Raw genomic sequence first — 25,658 nt, forward strand, 5'->3', positions numbered from 1 at the left:
AAGGCTAAAACTGGAGTTGAGATAGCAATGAATGGAGGCAGATGAGAGGATTAAATGAACATCTTAACGTCACACAACGCTCTCTTAGCTGGAGTTTTCTTTGATGTCCTAACCTCCCCAAACAATTTAATCTTTAAATTCTAGCATTTTCTTTCCGTATATACATAATCCTTTTGGTTTTTATGAAAAATTTTATGATAGTCGAAATATGGTACTGAATTTTACGTGTCATAAGGCGTGATTGAACAAAACCATCTTTTCTGAAAATCATATTTTTTGCAACTCCAATCCCCACGTCAGTGCTCCCCCCAAACTTGCCCTTTTACTACTACAGTAAAGCAGCGCCTCCTACAAATTTCAATACTTAAATTCTGACTTATAAATACGTCCGGGTTTAGTGGTAGTAATAGCATTTAGCATGGGTTTATCCTTCTCTCTTTTTGTGATTATATGCTTCTGGTTCTGTCCGAAGTTGCCATATATACATGAAAAGCACCGTTCCCACTCAAAGAGGATATACAGGACGGGCACATGCGTAGGCCTAAGTAGCGCACATATTTATTGACTGTTTATCCACCAAAGGTTGCGTTAGATTTGTGTCGTTTTCTTCAAAACTTGGTATTCTGACCGTAGCAAAACCAGCGTTGGTGTTAATTATTCTTAATCAAAACGACGCTTTCTCACCACTGGTTCTGTCATCCTCACGGGCCTCAGTGTTTAGCGTTGGTGTTAATTATTCTTAATCAAAACGACGCTTTCTCACCACTGGTTCTCATCCTCACGGGCCTCAGTGTTTAGCGTAGAAATATTTCCCTGTGACAAAGTCGGGCGTACGTCCATGCTTCCTCAGCAGTACTTAGCTGCTTAAATAGTTTGTTTCTCTCCAAAACACTACATAAAATGGAATAAAACAGAGCAACCTGCAGGACTTCACGTTCATGAATCTTTTTTTTCTTTTTCAACTCATTATTGTGTAGGCTTTTGCATGTTAAATCAACAAAGTACACAGAGATCTGTCATTGTTCAAACATGAGAGTTAAGTTTTAAAAAAAAAAAAATTTAAAGAAAATAAAACAGGAAGCCATTTCTATGTTTCCTTCATTTTTCTCCCATTGATTTCTGTTCTGGGTGGGAACGGAGGGAGGTGGCAAGTAACTATCACAAACCATTTATGAGTTTCACATTATCAGATTATTAGAAGATAATATAGTGGTTGAATAAGAAATAATGATCAGAGATTACTTTCCCGACGGTTGGGGTAGTTGTAAGTTAAGTGCCGGGACAAATAAGTTCTCATGCCACCTTGAGGTTTAGCACAATTGTTAGAAGCTCCCTTTAGATATGAAATGTTGCACGTAACTCCCTCAGTTTGAGGTTATGTACAATGGATTGAGCCCATCATCCTGATACTGCAAACAATCCTCTTCGCAAGACATTTGTAAGCTTAGGTTCCGTTTGATAAAACTGAATCTGAATTCTGAAATCTAAATTCTGAAATTTGAATACTGAAACAATTAATTTGTTGAATTTTAAGCAGTGAAAAGAAATATATGAATGTCTGAATTTTAATGCTAAACCTATTTATACTGTTTGATAAACATTTATAACTGAATGCTTAATAAATTAAATTTGACAATTTTGCCCTTATATCTTTTCATCTAAAAAAGAAATAAAACCTTTGATTTAATTAGCTAAAAATATTAGATATGAAAATGATACTATTTACTATTTATTTTTAAATCAAATTAATATAAAAGATAAATTATATTATATGAGAAGTATAGAGAAGAAGTGAAAGTCATTCAAAAGGGAGAAAAGAGAAATAGAAAATTATTAGATAGAGAATATTAGTTTGTTTAATTATATAAGAATTTTGAACATAATTAATAAACAAGGGTAAATTTGGTAGATAAAATAAGGTAGTTGAAGTAATTCTATTGATTTTTATCAGAATTAAGCATTCAGTTAAGATTCTTGTGCTGAAAAAAATACACACAAGTTCAGCAAATGGATTTTCATTTATCAAATACTCAAAACATCTGAATGTCTGAAAAAGTTCAGATTCAGCACTTTTTTATATTATCAAACAGACCCTTAGTTATTCAAATTTGAAGAGCGCTTCAGGTAATTGTGGTATTTTACTTATTTCTTCTTTTTTTTTCTATTAAAAATATTGGTTAAGAAATTGATAATTCCTTTATGTGGTCAAGGGAGATAAGTGTAAGTATTTAAATTTCGGGGAGCTTTTTGTGGTTGCACCAAACTTCAGGTGAGGGATATACGATTTAACATCTTCTATTTTTCATATTTCCCAGGTTTGGGGTCCAGTTCTGTACAACTCATGATTGCAAATAAACTACACTCATTAGCAAGTGTTGCTCAGGATCTATTAAATATTAATGGAGTGTGAAGCAAACCAGTATGTGATAATGCCATGTGTTTATCTTTTTTTAATACCTTTCTAAAACCCTAATAACCAGGGAGAGAGAAAGATGAATATCTGTTTTTCTAATTATAAGAGGCCCAATTTATGTTGTCTTGAAAAGAAGAGATTTATGCTGTCTTGAAAAGAAAAGATAATAAGAGTCTTAATAAACTCTAGTCGATGACATTCTTTCATAATTAAACCTGCTGTATCCTGTTGTTGTTGTTGTTGAGGTCCTAGATTCAAATCTCCTTTTAGCACTATCTATTTGTAGTTTTTTAAATCCCGCTCTTCTTTTATTAGCAAGAAAAGGAAAACTTCAAAGAAAATCATGGATTACGACCCAATGTTGGATTCCGATATCTAAATCTAAAGAGATCAAGCTATTGAAATTTAGATGAGCTGTTCGTGGCAATAATTATTTTAAATTTCTTTTTAATTCCATCCTGATCACTATAATCAGACACGACTTTTGAACAATTTAAACAACAAAAATGGTGATTGGATCAGCGGTAACACTCTTACTATTCACGCCAATTGACTTGGAGTATTCCTTTTTTTAAAGAAGACACTGAGGATTGACTTAAATCTCTTATCTCTTCATTGCCCCAAAAACTACACAATCGAGTACGTACGAAATATGCAAAGCCGCAGCAGTAATAATTAACGCTCTTGTTCACACCTAATTCAAGATTTTTACTCTTTGTGGGGAAAATGGTGGGTTTTGACTTCACACCTGAACGTGCAGCTGGAGAGAGCGATGGTTTCTCCCAATTGCAGCACTACTTTTACATTTATTTTAATCACATGAAAGTTGAAAATAAATGCTGCAGCAAACAAATTGCCAGAGAGAAGGTTTTGTTATGTGGATGCTAACAAGTAACCGTGTAGAATGGGTCTAGTCATCGCTTCCTCTAGAATTGACTTGTGCACAGCTTGGTTGACCCCCCCCCCCCCCCCGTATTAATAAACCTTCGTTCCACTTGTACCCCTACACCCCCGTTTGGATTGTGAATCTGGGAAAAAAACTTTAAAAATATTTTTTCTTTTCTGATACATTTTTTCTTTTTTATCTCACGTACATTCTTTAGCTAGTGTATTAATTTCTACCCAAAAAAAATTAGTAGATTTATTCGGAGCTGTATTTTTTTTTTTTTCATTTTTCCCCCAATTTTAATTGTCTCGATCAAAGCTTAAGACACATGCTACCTAATTTTAAACACGCATTTATGGTTTTTTGTATGTCGGTTTATATTTCATTCGCCTATCTCTAAATATGTAGAGCCATTAAATTTTTTTTTTTTTTTTGGTGATGTGCTTCTGTTTTGGGCTGGTAGTACGCTCTTTGGCTTTTACTCTTCTTTACTCCTAAGGTTGATCCGTATCTTCTTTACCCCATAAGGTTTTTATGTTTAGTTTTTGCACAAGTTCATCGCGAAGGATAACTTCTCTCTTTGTTAAAAAAGGGAGTAAAGGAAATTTTTTCACAACGACAAAACGCGAAGTGACAAGGATATATACATGGAAGTGAAAGAGCTGGAAATTCACTCTAGAACCGACATTAATTGGCACACCGCAGCAGCAAATGCCCAGTGTAATTAACTCCAAGGGGAACCATAAAATGCAAAAGAAAAGAACTTTTCCTAATAAATATTGCACCAACACTTAATGAAGTAGTGCTTCTTGTGAAACTTCTCATCACGAGACACGTTGTGCTTTTAATAATAAGTACAATTTGCTTACCATTTCTGCTTCTGGAATCCCAAAGAAAATGGACAGAGAAGAGAAGCTGGCTCAATGGCCCCTATCAAGAATTCATTCCAGAGAAGCACTGTCTGACACAACATTAGTAGTCGTAATATTTTGGGTTGAGTTGGATCATGGATGGTAAGACAGAAGAGATTGTGAGTAAGAGATCCGGATTCAAGATCTATAATTTATCCAAAAAAAAAGCAAGAATTATTTTCTATTTTCATAATAAAATGTATGTTGATGTGCGACTTAAAGGAACGGCGAAAGAGATCACAATCTATGCTTGACTCATTCAAGGGCCAAGGGGAATTGCGAGGAATCAATGTTGCCTTTAAGAATCATACATTGATCAGCCAGCAACATCATAAGTTTACATGAGAAGCTGAAATGGACCATACTTCAGTTTGCACCATGCAGTTAAAAAAAAAAAATTTTTTCTGAAACTCTGAAATGAGAAAATAATTGCTAATAATATCAAGTTATTTAAATATAAGCGGGGCTAGACGTATTTGAATTGAAGATGTCTGTCTATTTTATGGAAGAACTTATATTTGCATTAGTTCACAACCTAAATCGGAGTTTGCATCCCGTGTCATCATTTATACTTTGGCGATTTCGAAGATGATTAAAAGGTTAAGTGTGATCCATATCATTATATAAATCCATGAGAAATAAAAATATAGAGTACGTACTTTAATCCTTATCTTATGGGTCAAACTTATCTATCAACTATCATGTACGCATTCAATTAGTACTTAGTATACAAGTTAGATTTTAGTGTTGTGTTACTCCTCGGAGGAAAGAGACCTGTCCTCAGAACTGTAGTTACGATTTACTACTACTTTAAGAGCAAGTGCCCAATAATCAAACTATTGGTAGTCCATGATGGCTGCAGCCTGCGACTCGATCGGGACTTTGTTTACAGCTTCATCTCTTTAATTTGTCCGTCCAGTTGCAGTCTATTTATTATATAAGCTAATTCCATGAACAATGTCGACATATCATGAAAATGGAGCTGAATGAAGATACAAATGGCATTATTAGATTTCCGCTGCTAGTCTTGCATTGATCAGGTACTCATCCTCTTTCTCAAAGTAAACACTATTCAAGAAAAAAGGTTAAAATCGCACAGTCGCAAAAATTGTTTTCCACGGGAATAACTTGGATTTACCCTTAAAAAATAAATAAACAACTTGGGAGGTTCAATGCGATTTTGACTATTTGCGTTCCGTTTAGGGTTCAAAAATGCGAAAGTGGACTTTGGACAGCAGGGGAATACTACTGTTCCTGCAAGACACGAAAAGGGAAAGACATGCATGCATGGAACTACGTAAAACAAGGGCAAAAAAATAATAATAATAATTTGAAAAGGTGAAGATTTTGCCAAGTGTTAACTTTTTTTTTTTCTTCAGTAGTATTATTGTCATCTCCATCCATAGATCAATCAACATTTAGTCGCCCATCACAGTAAGAGCGTTCATAAAAAATGGAAATGGCTTGTCAAAATGGGTCCAACCTGAAAACATATATTAATTGACTGACGCATCCAGTCTTTTCTTTCTACTCTGCTTTTAATTGTGTTGTTTACAGTTCTTCGGTCATCTCACAATTAACAAACGTCAATTTTTAGTTTCGAAACAGAAATTAAGCTTTGAAAAGTTAAAGGTTAGGATAATCTCAAGCCCCGCTGACACGTTATTTGTGATTTGTGAGCCAAGTTTAAGGATCTGTAATTAAGAATGGATTAGCCAAGTAATTAGTCAATGACACGACTGTTTTACAAAGTCCGCTAGTTGTTAAGCACCTAGCTAGACGGTGTGTACTAGTATGAAGTATCCCAACAAGACGACTTCAAATTAAAATTTACACGAGCACTTCTAAGTGGGACCTGGAAAATCACAATAATGTCAACAAATTTAAGCCGTATCATCCCTAAATCTGGACTTCCCAAGAGTTCACTTCAATTATATGCAATCCCAAATTGAACCCGAATTTCGTTTTAGATAATACTGGTATGCAGTCTACATTACTTGCAAGAAACCTAATAATAATCTAATTAAGCAGTGATTTCCGGCTTTCTTGCTATAGGAGTTGGCTTGTGGTTGTGGTTTTTTAAGGTGAAGACTCATACTGCTGGGGGTCCACGAGTTAATTAAGTTCCATAATAGGTACTTCCCCCCAGCGAGCTGATCTGAAGTTAAGGTGATTAAGTTGAAACTGGCAACTCGTTCTCCAGTTGGGAAACATTTTTCATGATCCATGCCTCTCTTCCCTACAAAAATCTAATGTCTTGTTATATATCCAGTTTGTGAAGTGGTCAAGTCATTAGGGACAAGTTACTTCTTCTACGGTCACACACCATCGAAAACTTCAGCAAGTCTGGTTTTGTTTTTTCTTTTCTTTTGACTGGCTCCAAGAAATTTCCAGAAGAGAGAGAAGTGCAATAATGCATGGCCCTAATACTACTTACTTATTTCAGTGGAAAATAACGTTGAATTGATTCGTGTACACTTTCATCTTCGTATGAATATTGAACAGAAGATCACTTCTTCACGTAGCCAGATGTCTATTTGGAAAAACTCACCCCGGCCATGTGTTTGTTTAATCAAACTTTAAACGTTAAAGATAATAGAATTACAAGTATTTGTCGAACCATGTTACTAAGATCTAACGCATAAATTCGTAGAATTAAATTATGGGGATGATAATCTCTGACTACTGAAATCCATATGGGGTAAAAAAAAAAAAGGCTCTATGATGCTAGCTAGTAATAAAAGCCGGACAATATGTGGATCTCCTCTGACGTATTCCCATAATCGGAAGCACATCTCTTTTATCTCATTATTTCGGGTGTTGACATGAGTCCCAATGATAATTACGTGAGTAATTGGAAAGGCTTATGACACTGGATATGTTACGTAGCCGAACTTATTGTTTTGGTTATATTTCGCTGTTATATACTATTCACTATAATCAATAATGGTTCCCAAAAGTAATACAACATGCCTCTGCCAGCCGATTCCTAAACCCAAACAATTTAATCAACATAATGACTCTAGTTTGAGAGTCTCCCTCACCAGTAATTGAGCTTTGAGAGCGCGGAACGCTGCTCAGCCCCAGATTGCATTTGTTTAACACACACAGTCACACACATATATACACCAGCAGACACACACACATATGTGTATATATATATATATATATATATATATATATATACACCAGCAGTTGTATTATCGTGACACCAACATTTTTTTTTCCCATTTTTCATTTTTTTTCCTTTTGATTTTACCCGTCATCCCCATTAAATCATTGAAGTTTAAGCGAGCGAGTTCAAGTAACAATCTCGGTTACTCATTTTAGTCAGACCAAAAATAAGTAGGTGGAATATGGTCCATAGTCAAGTCGAACCCATGTGAACATAATGAACAGTGTCGGTCAAACGATATCGGTTTCTTCCCTCCTTTCTTTAAGGGAAAACGATTAGTGTAATAATATATATAGGTCTTCTTCTCTCCTTCGATCAATATCACTAATTTCATTTTCGACAATGAAACCACTCGGATTGGTCCCAGCCGACTCCATGTTTCATAATACGTCCAACTTCTACGGCTATCAAAGAAAGTGTTCTCTCAGTTTCTTGTTGTCCTTGCTCCATCCAGGATAGAATACAACAACAACCCCCCCCCCCCACCCAAAAAAAAAAACAACACTGGTTTAGGATCTTTAACAAGTTAATTGTCCTAAGTGAGTCGAGGGAAATTAGAAACGTTGCCCGTTGCTACATCTAAGTGAGTCGAAGGAGCATCAAGTATATATCTAGAGACCAACATGGAACTGAACCTGTTAAAATCGAGCAAAAATAAAAGATTGGAAGACTGGAACATTAATTTAACCAGGCATCCTGAGAACGTACGTGGTGTGAACTAAAACAGACTGCCAAGAAACAAATGCTTACAATTCCATTTTTATGAAGATGCTCTTGGATCCCAATTGTTCTTGGCTTCTGCTGCTGGAAATTTTGGTTTGGGATAGCATGCACTACTAGTTAGTTCGATCAGAAGAGCCCTTTCTTGCTGCTTAAATGAAATACGCACGTGTAACCATAACAGTAAGACACTTTCCATGCAACAACAACAATAAGAAGCCAGAAGGGACGTCTCAGTTTTTCAATGAATCCGCAGTCTGCATGCACGGCAAGCCTCTCCGTATATACTCCAACCACCACTTGTATATATGGTTCGTTGTTATACAATATTTGATTTGAATTCCTTCTTATGTGAAGTAGAATAGTAGTGTATTCATCAAAAGAAGGAAAGAAATTTTTTTTTTCTTAAAAAGAAAAGATTAAAAGGCAGCTTTACTTTTATCTCAAGGCATGCCGAAAGAAATTTGTGCTGTCTACAAACAATGCGGCTTTTTAATTAGATATGAATAATAGAGTGAGAGTGGACCACACGCGGCATAATTTCTTTGGGCAATGAATGCAGCCCAATTAAGTGTGGGGAGTATTGGATTTTTCTTCTTCTCTTCTCTCGGCATACAACGTGTCAACTGTGATTGGGTCAACCACACCACACCACACGTCAACGGCTGGCGATTAAACATCAATAAATGTGTGGATGAACGAGGAAAGAGGTGCATCAATCCTTCAACCGCCAACCACTCTATTATTAAAGACAAAAACCCAAAATTTTGATGAGCAACAGCAACAGCAGCATGGTCTTATACCCTCAATAGTACCAGTGCCACCACACTTTTTCGTGGATAATGTGATCAATATGAAAGTCAACCCCGGTTTGATTTCATTTCAAGTTTTCAATCGCCGCTCTCGCAGACAAATTAGGAATGGTGTCAACCAATTTCACGAAAAAGGAAAAAGATGTGGAATCATTCCCAATCCGACTCCCAAACTGGTGTAGATTGATTTTCTGCATATTAAGGATTTACACCCCAGGATTTGTTCAGAATTGAACAAACTTTGAATTTTCTTATTTTGGGTGTTCCAATTGTTGATTAATCTTTTTTTTTTAAAGCTCCAGCAAATTTTGAGACGAAATGGTCCATTCGGACAATGGCCTTAGTGCTTTTTTTTAAAATTTTATATATATATATATATATATATATATATATATATATATATAATGTGTTGAAGCAAACCATTTGGATAAACAAAAAGACAGAGACAGGATGTAATTATTTGGATGAAAGATTGCAATGAAGAGGGCTAGAGATTACAGCAATTAAACAAACAACGGGACAGGTTCAATTTCTGTATTTCTGTACAGAGAGAGAACTAGTCAAGAGCCAATTAAATAACATGAGTGGCCATTTATGTATACGGTTCAAAGATCAGGAGAAACGACAAGGACCTTAGATTGTAACTTCCACATCGTAGTTGTGTGAACGAGAAGCATCTCTTCCCAGGCCACCCCACAACAATGAGCCACTGACAATCAATAACCTTCGGTCCTCAGTTGACATGTACCACAATAACATAACCTTCGCTACCTGCAAACCAAGAAATGTCGATCAATTTCTTCCTCTCTACTTGCACATTTGCCTTTCATTTAACATGGAAGTAGTACTGATTTTTGCCATGCCATGGGGAACATTCTGCAGTTTGTCGTCCTTTTAAAACTAGCTGTTAAAAATAAGTGTTATAATCAACACGAGTAGTAAGATATTCATTTTCCAGAACTTCTCATCTGTATAGTACAAAAGTCATCTTAAACCAAATTTCAGACGATACTAGGTAATTTAGATAGCAATTGTTCCAATATGCACAGAATAAAAACTACTTTCCTTCAGATTTTCAGATTGATTAAAATAACACAACACAATAGTGCCTCCTGTTTTGCAGTCTTAGCTTCAAATTACACCACCTTTTCTAGCTAGTAGAGAAGCTGGGGTCAAAGGTTACAAATCCATGAAAAAAAATGCGCCAATGTCTGTTGATTGCCTCTTCATACCGCCACTGACGTTCAAAGCCAGAAAAGCAAGGACAATCACGAGATGAACCACAGAAATCAGAGGTGTTTTTTGGCCTCTGTGGATAGAGCAGAGAGCTTGGATGGCGTCCATTGCTTAGTGTTGGTGTATAGAAAAATTACAACGAACTGGGAGAAGCAAAGAAGCATGATGACCGCTTCAAAAAGGAAAGGGTACTTCCTTGGAGGTGCTATCGTCAAGTAGACAACATGCAGCACTAGAAAGCAAGACAGAAGAAATAATCTTAATGTGCCAAAGGAAGATTGAGTCTCTTTTTTGTGTGGTCTCCCACCAGGCGAATGGTAAAGAAGGATAAAGAGACCATGTAAAGCAATGTATGGGATAATCAATTTATCCCGGGTAAGAAGAGGGAACATAGACACTAATGCATTTTGTGTCAGCCACAAGAGAACGAAAGGCTTTTCCGTGGCCAAAAAGCTTGCAGGGAGGAGTGGCAGCAGGATGGATTTCTCATGTACTGCAAATTTACCAACAAAAGTAATGTATGCAGTTAGTACCTAAGATATTGTACCCCAATTAGGGAAAGACCGATGGATAAAAACATTGACCTATTCAAGTACCTTGAAATGAGAACAAGTAGAATGCAAGAGCACTGTTCAAAAGCCCATAAAGGAAACTTGATTTTCTTGGTTTCCATATCAGCTGAATCATGGAAGGTAGACAAGCAGAAATGGTTGCAGTAAGACTCAGAAGTTTTAGGGGTTGCATATTCAACAATCTCTTCCACTTTACGAGGATTGAAGTAGTACACCAAAAATTCGCCACATAATCCTCATATATACCTCTTTCAAAAGGAGCCAGACGGGATAGAACCTGCATCACTAAGCCGCTAAGATAGGCTTACAGGGTAAAGAAGTTTACAAGTGGTACTTTTACAAGCCTGCTATGACAACACTTTACTCCAAGAGATTCATCCTTTTGTTGTAGCAATAAGAATGAAAAACTACATCACATACAAGATATTTGTAACAGAAAGAAATAGACAACAGACTTATCAAAGACCAACAGTAGCCCTTTACCCCATTAAGATATGGTAATTTGTCAGTCTCTTCTATATATAGGATCTCTAGGGCCTAAAGCCTAAATTCTGCATTAACTTCAACATATATGTCTCACTATCCTTCACTAATTGTCTTAGTCCTTTCTCTAGCAATGATAAAATAAAGAAATAAGACCAAGACAAAGCAAGAGCAATGGGATTTTTACCTCTAAGGATGCTTCTGCTGAATAAAGATATGGGCTCCAAACAACAGCAAAGGTCCCTAGCACTGCCAAGCCCAGTTTTGCCACCTCAATTACTGGATTTTGTTGCCTTAGGCATTTGCCCAAGAGATAGCTGAAAAATGCAGGAGCAAAGTATGCACTCATCTGCATAAAACCAACTCAAGATCAATGCTCCAAGAAGATTGATAAGCTAAGAAAGCAACAACAAAATTTTCGGTTTCTTTTACGCAGATGTAATGTATACATAATTTATTCTCCAAATACTTTCAAGACTCTCATTTCAGGGATATCTCCAAACCTCACCCTTTGATCCATAAATTTCAAATTTCCTAATGAACTTGGAAAAAATCTCTCACTGTCTCTAAGCAATTTTCTGACAAATTTAAATAGCTTAGGCTCAACTGAAGTAATTGATATGTAAGATGAGCCAAATCAGATTATGCTTTAGCAGAGATAATATGCAGATCAGGAACGTCTTCTCAGATAAATATAAATATACACGTATATATATATTCAAGTCCAAATTGATAGATCAGTTGACAAGCCAAAAGTAGGGTTGGACAACTAAAACCATAATTCTACCACATGACATCCAAATATAGGCGATTACTCTTCTTCTATTCCTGTAACTTTGAAAACACTGAACTTTAGAAGATATTTTTCCATTTCTCAAAAGTTTATTTTCCCAATAAGAAAAGCGACAATCCTTCACTTACTCCATGCTTCATATTCTGAAACATTCCAGTAATGCTTTAACATGTTATGTTTCATCAAGTTTTAATGCATCCCTACTCCTTCTAGCATATCTCCAATTTCCTTTTTCGTCAAATTCCAGATAAACAGTACTGTTCATCTTCTGTAGTTTGAGGATTCTCCACAAGTCCAGTTTCCAAAATGTATACCAATAGGCATGCTCTGGTACTTATTCAAAGCTATCAATTATCCCACCCCCCAAAAGTAGAATACAAGCTCTGCTAAAGCATCATGCAATTTCTGTAGCCATACCAGAAACAGACGTCAAAAACAATATTGTGAAACATTGTGTTCAACCAATCAAGAAATTGATGAAAAAATGATAGTATATGTTCCTTTGTTTTCTTCTAACTCTATCTTCATGCCTGGTCATGGTGCAATATAACATTCAAAAGCTAAGAAGACATGCCATATGGCAACATGATTCACTCAAAAGTCACGGGAACAAAAGAAGGGTACCTGTTTATGGTTGAGTGCAAGACTAAAAAGTACAGAACCAACAACATCTCTATCAGACAGAATTGCTGCAACAGCTGCAACAGTGAGGCCCAAACTAATACAATTGAACTGAAGAAACGCAAAAACCAACATCAATGCAATATTACTAGTATTAGAACAACCACCAAAATAAAAATTCCAAGCAACAAACCATGTGGGACTCACTCCTACCTGAAAATGACCATGATCAATCAATATGAGACATGGGTTCAATAAAATCAAGGCAATGTGCCACGCTACACTAGTCTTCTCCTTGATAGGCTTCCCAGAATAATACACATTGATAAAATAAAGCACTGCAGGAAAAAATATCAAAGCATCAGATGATAAAACCGTCCACCTCATCAACAATTTCCTGCACAAAACACAACCCAATTCTCAAAATCTTCCCAAAAAACCAAAAGGGAAAAAAAATCCAACATTTTAACACCACCACTAAAATGAACAACTGCAGCATTTCATCGAATACATTAAATGCATTACCCAATGTAAGACTCATAGCCACGAGAAGTGTAAAGTGAAACAGATTTAGGATCAAAACATCGTAGGATAAGGCCATGGAAGTAGCTTTGATAAGCAGTGAGCGGCGGGTAATCAAGGCCCCAGTAGTTGAGATCATTAATGGTGCTATTTCGGTACCATTCTTTAACGGGTAGATTAATGGTGATCTCCATCCAATGCCTCTGGGCCTCGTAATCACCGTACTTGGGCGGATTTCCAGCGCCGGAATATGGGTGCAGAGATACGCATACCCTTACTAAAAGTGCGAAAAGGCTGATGCAGATGAATGATGCCACTGTTCCTCTTTGGACTATCCATGACCAGATTCCAGTGTCAGGATCGCTGAATTTGGGTTTTGGCGGATTCTTTCGGATTTTCATCTTCTCCATAGCAAGAAAGTCCTCGTAAGTAGTAGTACAAGAATTGGTATCAGCAGTTGTACTTGTACCTAAGCCATGTCGATTTATTTGGTCAAATTGTGGCAAAATTTCTGATACTGACTAATGACTTTTTTTTTTTTTTTTTTTTGTCGACACAGGGGTGTCCGGATCAATCCTTACGAGGCTTGACTAATCCCCTGCGATCCGGGTCCGGCGCTCCAACCCGGCCCGAACACGTTAAGTGCGCGGAGGAATCCAGCGTAGCGGAGATTCGAACTTGTGACCTCAAGGGTCACTGGTAAGAGGCGCTGCCGCTGGACCATTCACGCGAGGGCAACTAATGACTATTGATTAGGGGTCAATTTGTGTATATTCAAACTAGTAGGTGTGGGCTGTGCTACGCACAGGCGAAACTACGGTACAGCTAGTGCCATTGGGATGTACTCATTGGTAGTAAATAGTCTGGAAATACAAGGTGCAGAGAATTCACACGAATCCTCAGTGTCACTTTTCCAGTGACAATTCAGTGCCACTTCTATATTTATGCCAAGTGTCCTGTTTATTTAATTTGTCATGTGCTAGTTATTTAAATTTTTTTTACCATCATATGATAAGTGGGATTGACACTGAATTTGGCATCGAGTAGTGGCATAGAGGATCCCAGTTGAGAATAATGAGCTGAAAGGTACAAAAACAAAGCATTAAACCTTCATGTAAAGAAGCATATTACAAAGCTAACAAATAAAATAGAAGAGCAATGCAGACAAGAGTTCACCAAGCAACAGGAAAAGGAAAAACAGCACACTTTGTGTTTCCATTTTATGGAAATGACCAGGAAGGAAGCTATGAGAAGTGAGAACAAACCAAATGAATAAAAAATTCTAAGCTTTAATCTGATTCGTCAAATGTAGCCTTCTTGTTTACTGTTATCAAAAATTTCATCTAAAAAAGTAGTGAGTTTGTTTGGATAAGAGTTTATTTGGATGATTTATTTGAGATATTTACTGTAGCACTTTTTGTGATGTGATGTATGTGAGATAAAAAGGTGATTGGGAAAATAAAAAGGTGATTGGGATTTGTGAGAATAAATTAAGCAAACCAAATTCTCTCTATCCAAACAAACTCAGTGAATGGTAAGTAAACCATTCCAATGAATCATGATCCAATCTAATGGTGACTGTATGATGAAAGTACAGGAAACAATTGATCAAGTGACTAAAATTTATACAAAGAACAATCTAACTCTTAGCAAATAGTAAACATCCAATCATAGCAAGTCATTGAAGGAAGTAAAACAGTGGCCTATAACTTGTAAAGATTGTTCGAACGATCTAATGATTACAAAAGGAAAACAATTAACCACTGCAAATCAAACGGTCCAAAGTTAAGCAAGATATCAAAATTATTTTAAAAAAGTAAAAAATTTCAAATAAATTAAAACCTTAAAAGTTGCTTTGTGATTAAATACAGCTTAGCTACAAATGATAATTGTTTGACTGTTTCATTTTAATTATGTAAAATAGATTATATACATCTTCCCTAACACACACTTATGTAAAAAAGGGTTACAGATACGATAACATGAAGTTGATGGGCTATTTTCGCATTTTCTCTAAAAGCAAGTAGACCGGCCCATATGTCAAAAGTTTGCAGTCCGAACTCAAGTCATTATCATGGCATTCCATGGTCTAAAAATCATTGACACTAATACTAATACATATATATTATAGGGAATTTATATTTTAATTCAAAACAATAATATATACTTATATATATATTATAGTATAGGTTAAAGTATATGAAAAAGGCAAAACAATTCAAAGAGACGTATACTTAACACGTTAAAAAAAAAGTTTATTTTGTAAGTATAAAATGAATTTTCTTTATTTTAATATCTTAAATAAGTTGAAATCAAATTTTGTTTACCTGTTAGCTGTCAATATATGATAAAAATTTGAGTAAAATAATTTACATCATAGAGCAATTGTAAGCCTATTTATCGGGTACCAAAATGCTAGAGTAAATTGTACTTAGAGCAGGTATCTAGGCAGTGACCATCAAGGTAGAGACTATTATTAATCAAGGTACCAATACGTTATCTTTTCCTTATGAAATGATTCCGTGTCTTGTATCTAATAAGGAAACAAGTTTTAATGAACCAAACGTTATAATGTTCAAGCTCAGTCTGAAATTCTAGTGAATTGGAACATTAGTAGTGTGAGTGTCCAAAATATGGCTTGAATTTCTAACGAATTCGAAGATTCTAATATTCAAGTTTGGTGTGAATTCATAATGAATTTGAAAAATTCTTTTTGAGATTAATTTGATTATTAAAAATTTCAAATTTGAATAAGCTTTTATCAGAAGAAACTGTCTGCAATAATCAAATTCAAGTAAATGGATATTTAATATATAATGCAATCGTGTAAAATTTGTGGAAATAATAATGACATTCAGATTTAAGTTTAGTATGATTATTTATTTATTTATTTTTACTTCCAATAGGTTGTGACCTCTCCAACCTTGTACTTTTTTTTTTTTTTTAGAAGCTCAACCTTGTACTTAAGGACACAACAAAAGTTTAAAAAATGATCAGCATGTGTTAACATTACAAATTTACAATAGTGCTATTTCTATATATATTACATGGACGTGTGGATAACGGTCTTAAATAAGAGGGCTTTTTTCAAACGTAATATTTAAACTAGAGGACTCAATTGGTACATTTCACTTTGGTATGTTTTGAAGGACCGATTCATGCCTATGTAAAATCTTGTATTTGATACATATTGAACCAAATTAGAACTTTAACCTTGATCCTTTTTTTTTTTGTTGGACTGTTGTTGTCAGATTAATATTGAATGAGTTTTGGTTCACTCTAGTCCCTTTCATAACTCACAGTTTTTTGTATGAGTGTTTCGATAAATGGACTCTGCGAAGACACTTAGTTGTATCCATTTTTAAACCTATGATTGATTTCTTCCCTTGATTAATAGGAATTAAGAGAGAGAGAGAGAGAGACCGAGAGAGCATCTAATACTAACTTCATGCTTGGGCTTTCATCAAATGGTCCCATGGTCTAGTGGTCAGGACATTGGACTCTGAATCCAGTAACCCGAGTTCAAATCTCGGTGGGACCTTGAGGCGCGTGCGTTGGTACCTTTTCACTTCGGAGGCCTGTTTTTGCCAACTTGTTCTTGGTGCGGAGATAATCAAGAAAATAACAGATATATTTTCTTTAAATGTAGACATGCTACTTATTTTGGAGCTTTGTTTTTGCCATTTGTTATATGCAATTGTGTGATTCTTTTACTGGAGTGAACTTGTGTAAAAAGATCACAGGATTCAACTCCTTGGTGTGGGGATTAATTAAGAAAATGACGGACATTTCTTTGAATGTAGATATTTAATAGAGGGCTGGAACCTAGCTAATCTAAGTCTGGATATTGGAGTTGTTAATGCTTCATGTTTTTAAAGACTTGATGCAGTTGATATTGCAAAGTGGCGAAGAGTGGGAGAACGATCTCATTGTGGATGATTTAGTATGCAAGAAATAACATAATAATTTAAGGTAATGAAACCATAATTTGTTGAAATTTGTAGCTGTCATCAAGGGTTTAGTATGGGTAAAAGAAGTGTGAGTTGGGACTTTGATTCTTGAAAGTCATGTTTTTCAGAAAATGAATTCTAATGTAATGGGTTTTTCTGATTTTGGCAATCTATTAGACAAGGCTCGAAAACTCTGTAAAACCTTTCAAGATTGTAAAATCTCTTATATTTGTATAACTATAAATTTGTCAACCTATGATTTAGCAAAACTTTCTCTTGATTTGGAATGCACAAGTGTACAACTATCTGGTAGGATGATTTCCCTTTCTCCATTGATCAAAGTTATAATTTATGATTTCAATGAATGAAATTTTTGTTTTACTCTTTAAAAAAATCCTTAAGCAATTATTACGCACCGAGTATTTTACATATTTACCCCTTGACATTTGTCGTATGTTTTACTTTAGAAGCATTATTTTGATGAACAAAATACGGAAAAATACACGTTGATTTAAAAATTCATGGGATCCAATTTGGTCCGCTCCGAGAAATAGAGTACTCGATTCGCATTATTTGACTAGGTTAGAAGAGGACCAAGCACTCGCTTATATACAAGGTGAGTTAGGATCAGAGAATTAAAAATCCATGGGTATTCGATTTGCCCTGCATTTTTTAAATTTTTTATATACAAAATATTATTTTTAGATCCAACTAAATAGTTTTATTGAGCAAATTACACCCCAAATATGAATGCCTGTAATTTGTTCACATGATTCATTTGTAAAGCTCATAATATTATTTTTTTCTAGAAAAAAGTTTAATTGATGTAGAATATGCATTAAAAAATGGGGCAATGCTTATAAAAATTTTCATTAGTTTTGGATTTTTATTTTTCTTTTCTTGTATTCTCTTTGCATATTTGTTTCTCCGCATGAGGCCTTTTTCTTTGGGTAAAATCTATATTGAATTTTAGATAAATATGTAAAATATAAAAATAAATTATTATAAATTATTTTTTAGAAAAAAAATTAAGCAACGAGAAGGATGGGATGGTACTTACCAATCCAACTCTCTTTTAACGAGTACCTATTGATATGCGAAGCGAATAAAGATCAAAAAATGTGTGCCCACCCTTGTGTGCAGGAAGAGTGATAGAAAAGTGACCGCATAGTTAAAAATTTGCTAAAGGTACGTGTTTTTTTTTTTAAATAATTTTGGCTAGGGGTCTAAACTTTCAAACTTTTTTCTTATCCTACAAACAGCAATTAATCCTCGCCAAATGGAATAATAAACTTTCTTTGTTTCTAATAAAGCTTGCCCTTTTGTACTATTTTTTTTTTTTTTGGAAACTTCACAAGTTGAAAATTGAAAATATTTGCTTACAAATACTTTTGCATCAGTGCACTAAAATGAACATTCTTACGAATACTAAGAATGTTCATTTATTGTGAGAGTTCTTAATGTGGGGTAGTAGAGAAATGAAAAGCTACATGCAATTGATCAAGGTTTCAGCTATTGTTACTATTGTACTCTATAACATAATGGTATGTTTTAGTATAACAGATTTACATAGCAACACAACGTGTAAGTGTTCAACACAAGAATCTATGGTGCTACTCTGCACCAAAAAAAAAAAAAAAAAAGAAATCGTTGTTGCTTTTGCAATTTTTTTTTTTTGGTTTTTTGCACTTGTTGTTTAAATGCATACTTTATTGATTTACTATATAATATATTGTATTAGTGCAGATTTTATAAAGTGCTATTTTGTCTGATAATTATAAAAGACCTCGATATCGAATTCTTGGATAAAAGAGTCAAATATTTAATTAGTATCTTTAAATTCAATATTTCAACAATAACATTGAAAATATATAAGCATGATGCTACTATTTAGCTCAATTAGTAAGAATTTTAATCAAGTGACTTTTAAATCCTTGTTCATTATTTTGACATAAGCATTTTTTACTTGTTTAACTTGATTTTGAAGTTTAGAATGACATTTCATGCTAATGCATTGGCTTAAAAGAGCAGGCCTAAGCAGGGAGATACTCGTAAGATCCGGTAAAGATTGGGGACCTTTACAGATTCTCCCGAACAACAGAGGCGAGTTGCACAATAATTTTTGAGTGCGATTTACCCCCCAAGTTGCCAGTATAAGAGGGGCCTCGAAAGTGTCTCAATAGCTGCCTTTTTCACTGACTTGAGCTCGCGATATTCCCCCTCTCTCTTCCTCTTTTCCACCCTTATCATATATTAAATTTTTACCTTTTTTTCTATAATAATTCAACGGCGGCGACCGGAGATCGGAGACGCCGCGTACCGGAAATTGTACGGACGCCAGTGGCAAATCGTAGCCAAAGATGAAGGTTTCAGTTAAGACTTTGAAAGGCACCCACTTCCAGATCGAAGTGAAACCCGACGACTCCGTACTTACATCCCTCCCTTCTATATCTATTTACAACACACTTCCATGCAGACATATAGATGTGAAAACTAATTTTCGTCACTGAATTTCGTGTTTCTCGAAGTGAATTGGGTATCTAGATGATTAAACTGTAATTAGGGTTTTTGGTGTTGTCAAGATTTTACTTTTTTTTTTTCCTATTCATTTCTATTGGCGGCGCTTTCTCGGGATTTTTTATCGTAATTCTGGTGAAATGCTATGTTAACCATGCAAAATATTTGTTCCAAAAAAACAAAGCGTATGTGGATGGTTAATGATTTATTATTTTTTCTTAAATCGGGGGATGTTACTTACAGCGTGAAGAACCTTGCAAAGTCGATATTTTGAGCATAGAAGTATCTGCATTAATGCTGACATGTACATATGTTGTGACTTATCGGTATATGGCAACGTGTGAACTGCAAGCAGAAGTATATGTGAAAAGTGATGTGCTACACCTCGTTATTATTATGTCCTGTATATCCCCTTCCGTCCCCTCGTCAAGTTTAAAAAACTCCAGTTTTGCAGTCAATCTCAAAGTCTTGCCTTTACCAGTGGCCCATGGCCCCCTTTCCGCGTGAGAAAAGAAAAGGAAAATGCCAAATGCAATAAGATTTTTTTTTCACTAATATGTATTCTCTTGTGAATGGCTGATCGTGAGCTTAGAAGTTTTGGCTAATAGATGTGTTTCTCTGCATTTGATGCTGGTTCAGTTTGATCCAGCTTCATGCATTACATGTCTATTTTTTATTCCTATGCTGAAAAAATAAGACCTTTTGAATTTGTACTTGGAGGATTACCTTGCGACATAATCGTGTAGTACAGACGCACATGAATCTTGCCTTGTGTTTTGTTGATTTCAGCTATACTGGTTATCACAGTGAGATGATGTTGTCACTGTTTTGTGTAGGTTGCTGATGTGAAGAGAATTATAGAAACGATTCAGGGTTCAGATGTCTACCCGGCTGCACAGCAGATGCTTATTCACCAGGGAAAAGTTCTCAAGGATGACACCACATTGGAGGAAAATAAAGTTGCTGAAAATAGTTTCATTGTTATTATGTTGACCAAGGTATTGTTGTGTTACATGCCCAACTATGACTTGTTTAAGGATTTTATCGTGGACAAAGCAATAGACGTCATGAGTTAGCCTTCATTTTCTGGTTGGGCTGCGAGCCTGAAGGAAGGTGTTGTAGGACTTAGTTTGAGTTGTAATGTCTGAGCACTATATAGTCCTTTCTTCAGTTTCTGAAGCTAGAGTCGGGAGAATTGGCATTGGATTGACCTTTGGAGAGTACTTGTCTTTGGCTAATCTTATTATGAAACATTAGTATGTTAAATGAGAATTATGTCATTCTTTTCCATATTTGAAGAAGAAAATTAAAGCTTGGCATGCATAAAAAATAGTATTTGGAATTGATTACAGTTGAATCATGAATTTTATCAATTGGGATTGATTACACTTTGAATCATGAATATGTTTGCAGAATAAAGTTTCAACAAGTGGGGGCTCATCAGGAACAACTGCAAATACAGTGAGTAGAGAATTATTTGACTAAATCCTTCTGCAGATCTTTGTCATCTTCTTTTTCCTGTTTGATCTTCATTTCCTTTTTATGGAAAATACGGAATGAAGTAAATAATGCATATTACAGTTGCTTGCATTCGCATATAGAATATGACACTGAGTTGTTCTGAGTGATGTTTATGTAGCCTTATGAAGTTAATGGTCCTATTTTATCTTTACTAGCTTTATAGTAATTAAGGTGTATAAACGTATTATGGTTACTTCCGTGTTAGGGGTGCAAACGAGCCGAGTCGAGCCGAGCCTCCAGTTAATTTTGTGAAGCTCGAACTCGAGCTCAAAATGTCAAGCTCGAGCTCGAGCTTAAAAAATAAAATTTTAAAAAAATAAAAAATAAATATTTATTTTTAAAAATGAATAAAATAATAATTTTTTAATAAATAATAAAATATTAGGGATATATGTGTAATTTTACTATTAAAATAAAAAATAAAAAATAAAAAAAATATATAATTGAGGTCGCAAGCCAACGAGCTTAATGTTTTTGAGCTCGAGCTCGAGCTCGAGTTCGATTTAATTAGCTCGAGCTCGACTCGAGCTCGATATTGACCGAGCTCGAGTTGAGCTCGTGCTCGCGAGCGGCTCGATTCGTGAACACCCCTATTCCGTGTTGTCAGTTGCTTGAACGCATTTAATTTTACAGTTGAGGAGATAATTGCTTATGAGTAGTTCTTTAGGGGTACTCTTCTGGTGGGGGAAATTTGTCTATTGATATCATGTAATATTGCTCTTCATCATTTAGCTAAAAATTTGAAGCATGGTAGCATTCAGGATAGTCATACTTTCAGTGGGAATGAGTAGATTAGATGCCTACAGGTATTGGACTTTGTCCGAAATTTCTAATGGCAAAGTATTTGATATTTGCATATCTATTATTAGTGCAATAAAAATAGAAGGATTAGGTTGCTGAATGGGAAGTTTGTAGTTTGATGGTCTCTTGATTTTAGTTCTTTGACAAGTAATATGCAGTAGAAGAGAAATTAGACCTTCAATTTGCTGTCAAGTTCAAATTTAGTACTTCGTCATGACAGGAGAAGTTCTGAGTGATGGCATGTTCTGTCTGAAAAATGTTTCCTATTCTTTCCATGAGCAAGCAAAAGCACAAAATGGCAAGGTTGTTTTGGTGGTTGAATTCAGATGGTAACTTGCATATGGCCTGTATACCTATATATATCCTCTCTGATTGGATTTGGATCTTTCGATGGGAACACTCTTCTAGAATAATTGTTTAACCAACACATAGCTTGCTTCTTTTTATTTTATTGCTTTTTGTTGTTGTTTTTGTGTGTGTGTGTGCTTTTTTTAATGTGTGGTGTGTGTGCTGGCAAATTCTATACACGGAGGTTCTAGGGCTGAGAATATCATCTTTGTAGGCGCAACCTGCAACTGCTGCTGCTCAAGCAACTCAACCTGTGACAGCACCTCAAGCTTCTGCTACGAATGTGTCACCGTAAATATAATTTTTAATTTTACTGGAAGTGTTATAAATTGTCAGAAAACAGCTAGAGATTCTCACTTCTCACTTGAATTCATTTACCTCTGTACTATGTGCAGGCCTCAGACTGCTCCTGAATCAACTCCTGCTCCTGCACCTGCACCTGCACCTCCACCTGCACCTGCACCTGATTCGTGAGTCTTTGTCATATTTTTTGTTGCTGTTGGAACTCTTATGTGTACTTAGCACTGTGATTTGGAGACTTGGTGCATTGAGTAGTTCACCTTTTTTCTTCATAGCAGTTCAGTGACAGATGTGTATGGCCAAGCGGCATCAAATCTGGTGGCTGGAACTACCTTGGAGAGTACTATTCAACAAATACTTGATATGGGTGGAGGGAGTTGGGATCGGGATACGGTAATCCGTGCTTTGCGCGCTGCATATAATAATCCAGAAAGAGCCGTTGAATACCTTTATTCTGTGAGTATCTTTTATTTTTTTGGTTTGTGCGGGTCTCGTGTGTCTCCTTCAGGGCTATGATTTGTTTCTTCATAACAACTTGCACGGCAAATGATATGTTCATCTTATCCTGCTATCTTTGTGCTGAAATAGTGGCTTTATTATGGGAAAATGGTGATTGTGTGTACTTGACCCATTTTTTTGGCCTTGATGTTGATTCAATTTGATAAAAAAATTTTTGGCCTTGGAATTGATCAAATTGATGTGCTCATTGCTTTGTTTATTTTCCAAAATGCGATTGAATTGGTTGACAGATTGTGAGGAAGATTTTTTCTTTTGAATGATTTAAATATATGTGGTTTTACTGAAATTTAATTTTCTTCTTTTGTACTTCACTCTCCTCCTTTGTTCTGCAAGCTCACGAGTCAAAAGTTATGTTGCTTATTGAGTGCTAATTGTTGAAAGTGATTTCATTAATAGAATGATGTTAGTGGAGAAGTTGAAAGGTGTCACTTGCATTATAACCAATAATTCAGTGTGAATTTTTCTACCCTCTTAGCTCATACTATTACTTCTAACTGGAAAAGATCCTGAATTTGATATAGGGTATCCCTGAAGCAGCTGAAGGCCCTCCTCCAGCCCAAGCTCCTGCAAGTGCACAGTCAGTGAACCCATCAGCCCAGGCTCCACAACCAGCAGTACCTTCCAGTGGGCCAAATGCTAATCCTTTAGATCTTTTCCCACAGGTAGGGTAATTTATAAAGAACAGGTGTTTTTTGATTACAAGATTTGACTTCACATGTTTGAAGAGAAAAAGGATATACCATGAATTTTGAATGTGGATCAGGGCCTCCCAAGTGGGGGTACAAATGCAAGTGCTGGCAGCTTAGATTTTCTACGAAATAGTCAGCAGGTAAATAAGATGCTTTATCCAGGATCTAGGATTATGTGGGAGTAATGAGCATAATCTGATTTGTCTTTACCTTTCCAGTTCCAAGCTTTACGTGCAATGGTGCAAGCCAATCCTCAAATCCTGCAGGTACTGGTGGTAGACATCAAATTATCGTTTCGGCTATTTTAGGCTTTGCTTAGCATTGTAGGAATGACAGCTCTTCTTCACCTGCAGCCAATGCTTCAAGAGCTCGGAAAGCAAAATCCGCACTTAATGCGACTCATTCAAGAGCATCAGGCTGACTTCCTACGCCTAATAAATGAACCTGTTGAAGGGGAGGGGTGAGCGCGTTACTGGTAGTTCTGTATAGATGTGTTGGTATATTTAACCTATTTGCAGATGCCTATATATTTCTTGATGCATGAAACTGACTAATGTGGTTAATTATGATTGTGCCGGTCTCAGGAACATATTGGGGCAACTTGCTGAAGCAATGCCACAGGCTGTGACTGTCACACCTGAGGAACGTGAAGCAATTGAACGTGTATGCTTATAAATCTCCTTTATTATTCACATTATGCGATAAGCTAGTTTGGTTTGGTTTGGTTTAGTTCATGATTGGTTTCACGTTGGAAATGCCAAGGTGTAGACCATGTTAGTGCTTGTTTGGTTCTCTAAGTTAACATGTTGAAGTTCCAAAGTACCTTTGCCTTGAAGTTATGGCTGGTTGAGTTCATTAAGAAACTAAGAAACATGATTAGGCATAAACCAACAAACACGTTAACTTATGTTTTAAAGTTGAATTTTGGTATTTTCTGTGTGTATCTTATTAATCTATATCATCTCCATTCTTTTTGTGATATTTATTTGTTTGATTAGCTGGAACCTTGTCCTTGAGAGAGATTAAACGCAAGTAAAATGAAATTTGTCATGATCTTCATTTGATGTCATTTTGGCAGCTTGAAGCAATGGGTTTTGATCCAGCCTTGGTATTGGAAGTATTTTTTGCGTGCAACAAGAACGAGGAACTAGCTGCAAACTACCTGTTAGATCATATGCACGAGTTTGATGAATGATGTGGGATGAACACTGTACTTACCTCCCCAGTCTAGTTATTTAAGTTCTTTAATGTGCTTTGACTTTTGACCTGCCATGTGGATTAATTTTATTTCACCGTTCACAGTGGCTTAGCTTAACTCTGTATCTCTTGGATCTTATATAAAGAAATGTTTGGTATGTTCTTGTCATCGAAGATGAGCTTTTGCTTGTTTCCTTTGCATGTTTTCTCTGATATGGAGACGTTTCTTGCTTCAGCTGGGCAATTTTTATCGTCAACATGTGGGGTGATTAATTGTAAGAGCTTGATCCAGTCTCTGGGAGTAATGACTGGCGAATTAAGTCATTCTAGGCGGAATGAAATTCTCACTCAATAACTAATTCACTGGCAAGATTTGATCCCGGACTGCAATTAGGCAGTTTGTCTGTTAGATCTTTTCATATTAAGCGTTCAATTAGGTGAGTAGGGTGATTGCTTGTCAAGCTTCATACGGCTGGCTGAACAGAACAAGAGAATTATGTCACCAAAGGGATGGGGAATAGACGATTTCCTGTGTTTGAAGTCGTTATTTTTTCCCCCATTTCTGAAAGGTATATGAATTAAAGGACTTGGTAATAGTAATTCAGTATACCTTTTTTTTTTTTTGCATAGTCTAATAGTATCCTATCCGCACAAAGGAGAGTATTCCAACCA

The 25,658-nt window shown here is 35.7% G+C and overlaps 2 protein-coding genes and 1 non-coding gene across 5 annotated transcripts; 2 read left to right on the forward strand and 1 right to left on the reverse strand.

Annotated features, from left to right (window-relative positions):
- Positions 1-9,554: 9,554 nt before the first annotated feature.
- LOC113700440 (probable dolichyl pyrophosphate Man9GlcNAc2 alpha-1,3-glucosyltransferase) lies at positions 9,555-13,889 on the reverse strand. Of its 2 annotated transcripts, XR_011818512.1 has the most exons (7): positions 13,148-13,889; positions 12,836-13,019; positions 12,626-12,733; positions 11,396-11,557; positions 10,750-11,002; positions 10,063-10,646; positions 9,555-9,688 (listed from the first exon to the last, which is right to left on the reverse strand). XR_011818512.1 is itself a non-coding variant. In XM_027220887.2 (6 exons), exons 1-6 carry the CDS (start codon positions 13,552-13,554, stop codon positions 10,207-10,209), a joined length of 1,554 nt encoding a protein of 517 aa, XP_027076688.1. In that variant the 5' UTR covers positions 13,555-13,889; the 3' UTR covers positions 9,960-10,206. The 2 variants fall into 2 exon arrangements, 1 of the variants encoding a protein (XP_027076688.1); XM_027220887.2 differs by lacking the exon at positions 9,555-9,688 and having other exon boundaries at positions 9,960-10,646.
- A 2,724-nt stretch (positions 13,890-16,613) lies between these two features.
- TRNAQ-CUG (transfer RNA glutamine (anticodon CUG)) lies at positions 16,614-16,685 on the forward strand. The gene has a single exon. It is a non-coding gene; the product is annotated as a tRNA-Gln (tRNA).
- A 2,591-nt stretch (positions 16,686-19,276) lies between these two features.
- Positions 19,277-25,155, forward strand: LOC113702227 (ubiquitin receptor RAD23c). 2 transcript variants are annotated; one of them, XM_072058556.1, is made up of 12 exons: positions 19,277-19,520; positions 20,448-20,609; positions 21,025-21,072; positions 22,496-22,572; positions 22,677-22,751; positions 22,860-23,037; positions 23,622-23,762; positions 23,864-23,929; positions 24,008-24,049; positions 24,137-24,249; positions 24,374-24,452; positions 24,868-25,155. In XM_072058556.1, exons 1-12 carry the CDS (start codon positions 19,455-19,457, stop codon positions 24,982-24,984), a joined length of 1,164 nt encoding a protein of 387 aa, XP_071914657.1. In that variant the 5' UTR covers positions 19,277-19,454; the 3' UTR covers positions 24,985-25,155. The 2 variants fall into 2 exon arrangements, with proteins under 2 accessions (XP_071914657.1, XP_071914656.1); XM_072058555.1 differs by having other exon boundaries at positions 19,290-19,520; positions 22,857-23,037.
- The last annotated feature ends 503 nt before the right edge of the window (positions 25,156-25,658 follow it).

This window comes from Coffea arabica, chromosome 7e, assembly GCF_036785885.1.
Source record: "Coffea arabica cultivar ET-39 chromosome 7e, Coffea Arabica ET-39 HiFi, whole genome shotgun sequence".
Classification (NCBI taxonomy): domain Eukaryota; kingdom Viridiplantae; phylum Streptophyta; class Magnoliopsida; order Gentianales; family Rubiaceae; genus Coffea; species Coffea arabica.